This window comes from Rhagoletis zephyria, unplaced genomic scaffold (genome assembly GCF_001687245.7).
Source record: "Rhagoletis zephyria isolate East Lansing unplaced genomic scaffold, Rhagoletis_zephyria_1.1 Rzeph_scaffold_00513, whole genome shotgun sequence".
NCBI lineage: Eukaryota > Metazoa > Arthropoda > Insecta > Diptera > Tephritidae > Rhagoletis > Rhagoletis zephyria.
Window position 1 is genome coordinate 176,237 of NW_016157597.1, and position 7,934 is coordinate 184,170.

At 32.6% G+C, this 7,934-nt stretch overlaps 2 protein-coding genes across 3 annotated transcripts in view; one reads left to right on the top strand and one right to left on the bottom strand.

Moving 5' to 3' along the window:
• Nucleotides 1-6,478, top strand: part of Stam (signal transducing adaptor molecule) — a 121,834-nt gene extending 115,356 nt beyond the window's left edge. The window contains exons 5-7 of the mRNA XM_017612205.1: nt 5,713-5,985; nt 6,038-6,291; nt 6,352-6,478. Coding sequence (XP_017467694.1) covers nt 5,713-5,985; nt 6,038-6,291; nt 6,352-6,360 — 536 coding nt within the window. The 3' untranslated portion in view covers nt 6,361-6,478. The remainder of the gene's footprint in view (nt 1-5,712; nt 5,986-6,037; nt 6,292-6,351) is intronic.
• Nucleotides 1-7,934, bottom strand: part of LOC108360063 (putative nuclease HARBI1) — a 68,306-nt gene that overhangs the window by 4,559 nt on the left and 55,813 nt on the right. The window lies entirely within an intron of this gene.

Consider the following 7,934-nt stretch of genomic DNA (forward strand, 5'->3'; position numbering starts at 1 on the left):
TTTTTTTTTTGTATTTTCAGCATGCATGGGGGATTAACTAAATGGGCGGTTAATACAATTTACAAATATTTCGAATAAAAATGTTTAGTTTATGCCAAAAATAATGTCATTTAGACCAGTGTGAATTGTATAAATAACTTTTAAATAAAAGAACCGGATAACAGAAAAGTGTGCCAGGGAGTGATTTTTTTCGTTCAAGCTGAATGCAAAGCAATATCGTCCAATTGGAGAGTCTTTCATATAACGGCAAATTTAGAAACGCTAAGAATGCGCTTGTTTGGTGACTAATGAAACCATTCCGCTACAATTTTCAAGACTGCATAAATGGACTTAAAATGGGCGTTTTCCACCCTAACTGTATTTTGTTAATGTATGTACTTATTTGCTTCAAACTAATATTAACTTATGAATCGATTTCTAATATTGGACAATTTTGACTTTATTCACCACGATTTTGAAAACTGACCAAATCGGTCCTTTAATATTACATAAACATCCGGAAACATAACAACTTCTGAAATTAATATCGTCTAATTTTTTTTTTTTGCATTTTTCACTTGGTGGCTGAAGTAATGGAGAATTGAAAATTCATAAGAGAAAATTATCGTTTTTGTAAGATATATCGTAATATCTTAAAAGCTTGTAGTCTTATTGCAAAATGATATATAAACGTTAGATACTAAATTTAATAAACTTTAATTTGATATATCGTCCTGTTTATAACAATAAACGCATTGCATAGATATTACGAGCCAAAGTTTCATCTTCAAAATTCATACACTTTGAATCAATTGCGCGGGCCAAAGATAAGTTTTGAATTAATCTTTCGTGGCCAATAACTATTGGCTTAGACCTAAGACAACATAATATTACTGTTACAATACCGTCAAATGCCTTTTATTTTCCCTCATATAAAATCGACCCAGCCTAATGTACATATACACTGGTGACCGGATAATTGAAAACAATTTGTCTTTACATGTTTAGAAAAGTAATTTTTTTATTTATTAGCTTTAATTTATTTTTTACAAAAATATAATTCAACGTACAACGAAAACCATACATGTACCTCAAAAAATCGCCAAAATTTAAAAAAATGGTCATTAAAACTTCAAACATATTGATTGAAGATCTAGAAAAAAATAATTGGCGCATAATCATCATATTCTGCTTATGATTTTAAATAGTTCGTTTTATAGTTAAATGAACGTTTTCAATATTCACGCCAAAGTTGCTTACTTCTATTGGAAATTATAGATTATATGTCAAACCGTATGAGATACTGTTTTTACCCTGACAAGTGAAGTAATAGTTTTCTTGTATCCGTGACAGCATAACTTCACCCAGAAAAAGGTTTAGTTATAATAACCAAGATTTGGTTATAGTGATCAAGTGGCATAGTTGGATATAGCGAAATAAATATCTAGTTCACGAAAGTCTGCAATTTACTTGGTACTTCTAGTTGGGACAAATGTATATTTGTTAATAATAACAAAACGACTACCTTGAGTGGACAATATTGTTGGTTGATACAAGTTTTAAATTAGTTTTGTGAACTTGCTGTAGACGTGAATCAGCTAACCGTTTATTATTGGAAAAAAAGTTCCAGTTTGACACAAATAAAAATTTACTCGATGGTGGTTGTTGTGTTTACTTTCTTCTTTTATTTGCATATATTAAGCAAAAAAAATACATACATATTTACATAAATAGTTACTAGTGTAAATAATACATATTTATATGGTGAATATGAAACAGGAATAGTCGTACGAAAACCCTGGTCAATATCTGCTGGGAGTGCTGCTTTATGTATACTGCTTTGCTTTTTCCTTGGCTAAGTAGATACTTTCAAATTATAATTCACATGAATTATATATCCACTGAAAAACCCCGAATGGCATCAAACTTTATATTTTTAAATAACTATGCGCACACCGAAACAACTCGCGGCGATGGCAAAACTGAAACTGAGACAAACAAGTCTGGGCATGTCATAGCAAACACTTTTCTTTCTCTACCTAGCGCAGTGATCGACATGCCATAGCTGACCACACGCGTGTTTCACCCATATACGAATCGCGGTAACGGAGCAACGATTTCCACGCACACAGTCTCATTCACTGAATCGTTTTTATGCAATGGTCGGCATACTAGCGCATTCAAACTATTCAATAAGTGGGACTGTGTACATTGCTTAGCTGGCGCTCTTCGGATGTGAAACAAACATGTGCTCAGAGAGCGCTGAGCATTATTTAGGGGTGGCTCACAAGCATGAATATGTTCCGCTCTCAAACCAAATCGTGGTTGCCTCAACTAAGATTTGCACCCCTATGCTGTAATCCGTCGTAGATTCGATTTTGCTACGAATCTTAAAATTGGTATGCTGTAATCCGCGTTGCCGTATCGTAATTTCGAAATTCGGAGACCATCTTCGAAATTCGTAATGTTGGTATGCCTGAATCCGACGTAGCTGTAATTTGTATGTATTTGTCGGAAATTTTCTACGAAGAGCAACTGGTGTCGGAGCGAAGCGAATTCTTTTAAAATATCAATAAAATAAAGTGTGGAAACGCAAAAATATGTATGTAAGTTGAAGTGTGAATAAAAAACAATGTATTATTAAATGTTTACAAAATTATCAAGTCGACAATCAGAACAAATCGCTCGCAATACGAAAAACTGGTGGAATGCATGACCGAAAGACCGGACATTGCCCGAGGCTTTGTAATAGTTAAAGAGGATGTGGTGGAATTTTGGGAAAGCGTTGCAAGATTTAAAGCAACACAATATTTAGTTGAATGGACGCCCTTAAAAAGAGGGAGCATATATTTATCATTTAAGCTAAATGGATCAGAACTGTCTTGTAGCAATCTCCTTTGTATATTAATGCAACAGTTGACTGCAGCATGTTCTTCCTCCTGAGACAAAAGTGCACCGGCCACTGAATCCATTCTATTTTACTTAATTAAGGAAAAGCTTTTTCAAATACGATTAAACATTTTTTTTTTTAATTTCACTGTTCACTTGCGATTATATTTATTTTGATTTGTTTCTGTCAAAGCAGCTGATTAAGAACTTCGAATTTCACTATTTTAGTTGGCAACGCCGTTGATAGTTACAATCGGATTACAGCACACCAATTTTCGAATTTTCGGAACGGAGCTACGAATTCGTAACTACGAACTTTCGGATTACAGCATAGGGGTGTTGGTAACTATGACTAAACCATGTGTTGAAAGAAAGCTTATCTGTATTAGCAGAGCTTAATGACATCCTTTTATGAGCCACACGTTAAGTTGAATGGAATTTGTAGAAATATCCCAACACGCAAAATAAACTTAAAGAAAGTTTTTTTTAAGTTTTCAATTATAAACATTAAGCTTACAAAACGTTGATTTTTTGTTTATAAAACGCTTGAAAGTAAGCGTAATATAATCGAAAAGGAACATTGGTTATAAGCGTAGAAATATAAACTTGTAATAAATGTTCAAAAGAAAGCTTTTTATAAACATTTTTATAACCCTTTATTTAAAGATATTTCATTAAAAACTCATACATAGATTGCTTAACATCTAGAAACTAAACGAAATGCGAATTTTCGGCGGACTCATCTACAGTCGCGAAAATATAAATAGGGAATAGACATTTTAGCATACAAATTCACAATAACACATACAAATTAAGCATAAAAAAGTTAATTATTACATCTTGTTGCGTGCTTTCAATTACTTGCGGTTATTGGCAAATTGAAAAAGCGACATCGATGCAGCTATATATTCCGCTTCATCGCCGCCATTCTCATTGATGAACTTTTCTGAAAAAAATTTAATACATTTTTAATTGAATGTTAAACTAAGAAAGGATAAGGGGAACTCATCATTTGAAGACTCGAATGCTCCACCGATTAGCGCAGCGGGTCCTGGATTGGATTTTTTTTTTTTACCGCATTGGTTTTATTTAATTTTTTCTTTTAATAATATATTTTAAAAAACGTAAACACGTCACTTACGATTGAAAAAATTTTATATTTACTACTTCATGTCGTTGGCATTTACATTTCATTTATAAGTTTAAGTTATTTATAAACATTCGCTCTCAAAACTTATTAAAGGTTTATTTGAAAAAACTTTTAATAAGCTTAATATTAAAAATGCTTATTTAACGCTTATTATAGCAAACTTAATTTAAGTTATTTTTAAAAACGTTTACTGAAATGCTTGTTGGGTATGCTTCAAAAAATTATTTATTAGTATTTACCAAACCCTTCAACTAAATTAACGATTTGGTACAACATAGATGAATATTAGAAGCTTTAATATATTTAGTTATAATTACCAACCCATGGTAATAGTTCCCAATCCTTGGTCACAGTTCCCAAATATTGTCAAAATTCGGGAACTAAATATCTTTAGTTGTCGAAACTAATCCTTTTTCTCAGTGTTGGTTTTCTCATCGCTCGAGCAATATAGCCTTATGATTAGCTTTATCAATGGTGATCACAAACCGATATATGATACATTTCAGATTAGCAGATAAGTTACGGTAGCAGGCCCTGGTCGAATAAATTAAAATTTGTCAAACTTTAAGTTGTGACGGGTGTGCCATGTGACGGGCGTGACCAACAATCGATTTTTTTAATATAAATACTTAAATTCAACAATTTCTATTGAGCTTGAGGCCGTTTTTAATGAAAAACTTATTGTGGAAAAGCAACAATAATATGAAAAAATGGTAGAAGTGATAGCTATTTCGGAAATAACCACATTTCCTCGTCAGACTTCTTTCAGTAGGATTCGAACCGACGATCCCACTGACTCAGCCAGTTGCCTACGCACTGTGCTAAGTTCGGCTTGTGAATTCTTGTTGCTTTTTCCTTTATTTCATTTGTTAAGCCAACTACAATCAAGCGCAGCTATTCCAGTGCTATTTCAACTTGATCATGTGGTTGTTGGTTTTGTTAGTTTTTGTTAATAATTCTATCATTAGAATGTTTAACTTTTAGGTGTGCTCGTCCTTAAGTTATTTGTTTTGGTTATTTTATGACCTTATTACAATTATATTCAACAATTTTTATTGAGCTTGAGGCCGTTTTTAATGCAAAACTTATTGAGGCAAAGCAACAGTAATTTAAAAAAATGGTAGAAGTGATAGCTACCACATTCCTCATCAGACTTCTTTCAGTAGGATTCGAACCGACGATCTCACTGACTCAGCCAGTTGCCTTACTTAAAAGCAATTCGCACATATTCGCCTGTGTCATAGCGTTACATAGCTTTTTTACACTGTGCAAGATGTGTTTTCTTAAAAAAAAAAAACTATTGTTTGCACTTTGTGACGGGCGTGACATTAAAATATGCTTTGCTTCAATATATAATAAAATAATCAGTACTTGCCCGAAAATATTGAAAATTACACTGTTACAATGCAAAAAAGACAATAGACTACGAAAATCAGTCTTGTCAATTTTGAAGAAAATTAACCTCTCATATGAGTTTGTAAACGATACAACCTAAAGTAAAAAAATATCTGATTTTGGGATAAATTTCGAAATTGTAGTTTTCAGCCTTGGAAGTTAGATTTATTTACTATAATTTATTTGAAATAATAAACACGAATTCTTAAGTTTATTTTCGTTTCATTCGGTGTCGATTACCGGGGAATGAGCCTAATGTATTTCCGTTTTATTAATAAAATGCTTTTTTGTGTTTGTAGCAATGCCGCCGTCTATGAATCGGATAAGCTTTAGCAGTGTAGCTCATCAGTTGCCGGCAACATCTGTACCGCCATCGACTACGTCTGATCACCAACAAATATCTCACTCAACCATGGCGGCAGCTGGCTCCACTCCTGTCGGCGTTTATAATCCTGGGCCTCAACTCACCCAAGTGGGTCATATTCAACTAAGACAGTCTTTGCCGCCCATTTCTCAATTTGGTCACTTGCTACCTAATGGACCGGCAAATCAAATAAGTGATGCCAACAACGGTAAGTTTTTCTTATAAATAGGTGCAAGTTTTAAAAACATCACGATGTGTAGTTTTACCACCAGATCAACTGCAGCAGCAGCAACTTCCTCATCATCCCCGCCCACAACAATTTGGTCTCCTACCAAATGCAACGCAACAGCCACCACAAAATGCGTTTATGACACCGCTACCGACAGTTGGAATGGCACCACGCTTGCTGCCACTCAATCATGGCATGCATAACCCGGCAAATGGTGGCGATCAATATAGTCAATTACAAAATCAAATGGCAGCAATATCTCTCACAGGTGGAGCTAATCAGCCGGTAACACAAAATTTCCTTGTACAAAATGATCCAAAATATAACATTCCAATTTACCAGCAGCAACGGTAAGACGATGGCTGGTGTCGAATATACTTCATAGCTAATTTTCTACTCTAATATTTTTGTTAAAAACTTTATGTCTACATTCATACATACACTTGTGATCAGTTAATTAAGCCAGCAGCGTTTTAATTAATTTTGAATATTTTTCATTTGTTTATTTAATGTTTATTATTTTTTTCATAAAAGCCTAGCTCATTACTTTGTGCAACAATTATAAAACAATTATAAAACAAAAAAATTTCATCTAAATTTTCAACTTTTTCATCAGAATTCTGAGATTATGCAAAAGAAATACAGCAAAAATATATCGAAATATAGCTGGCTTTATTAGCCGTTCACAAGTGTATTTACACTGGCGGCAAAAACTGATTAAATGGTGTTTTGTTTTTTCAAGCTAAACTCAAAAATATGGTTCATGCTTATTCAGAAAAATTCAAAAAATTTTCATAAAAAATTTGGTCTTTTTAATAAGAACTTTATAAAATTTTTGCGTATGCAGTTACAATAAGAAATCTAAGTAAAATAAGGCAAGTTTTAAGTGGCTACAAAATCGTACATTGCTACAAATTTGCTCTTTTTCCATATAAACATTAATTTCTTGTGGAAGAAAATGCGCGAAAAGGATAAAAAAAATAAAGCCACTTATTATAAATTGCTCTTTTTATATAAAAAAACCCGCAATATTAAAAATCTTTGCGATTTTTAGCAGCTTAAAACTCACAAAATTGTTATAAATTCTGATTAAACAGCTCAAAATTTTGATGAAAATTATTTGAATTTTTCTAAATTCTGTACAAAGTTTGAAAGTTTGATTTATATGGTTTTGGTTAAAGTATGACTATTTTTATAAAAAAAACATAACAAAAAAGTTTATCCAATTTTGACCGCCAAAGTATATTTTAACAACAAGACAAATATCTACAGCTATTCGGCATAATAAAACAGTTGCGCGAAGTTTAGTATTGCATTGCCTTGGTTAATTGTGGGTAGTTAACGCTCTGTTTTTCGCGAAAATGTATTTTTACTTCCTACATTCTTGCGTATTTTTATTAGTTGCGAGGAGCGAATAATGTAAGGTATTTTATTTGCCAATATTACTATTAAGTTGTTTTAAATTATGGACGAATGTATTGTTTGGTTACTTGAGCGGTGACAGGTAATAAGGTCAATGGAAATAAGGTCAATTGACTTTATTTCCCACCCTGGTGCGAAATAAAGTCAATTGACATTATTACCTTTTCAAAAGCGAAATAAAGTCAACAAAAATTTGGAAATAAAGTCATTGACGCTATTTCCTCATTCAAATGGAAATAGCGTCAACAATGCTTAACGTATGTCGATTCATAGAAAAAAATGTTGTTCTTACAATAAACATTGCCCCGTAAGTGTTGTTTTTTAATAGATGAAAAAGGTTGTAGCCAAATCCTCAGTGTTGTGATATTAATCCACATACAATCTTGAAATCCCACCAATTGATTTCATTAAAAAAATTTAAATTACGAATATGTAAAAACGCACAGCTGGAATACGAGAAATATTTGAAGAAAGAGTGTAGAAATGATCCATAACTTGCAAAACAT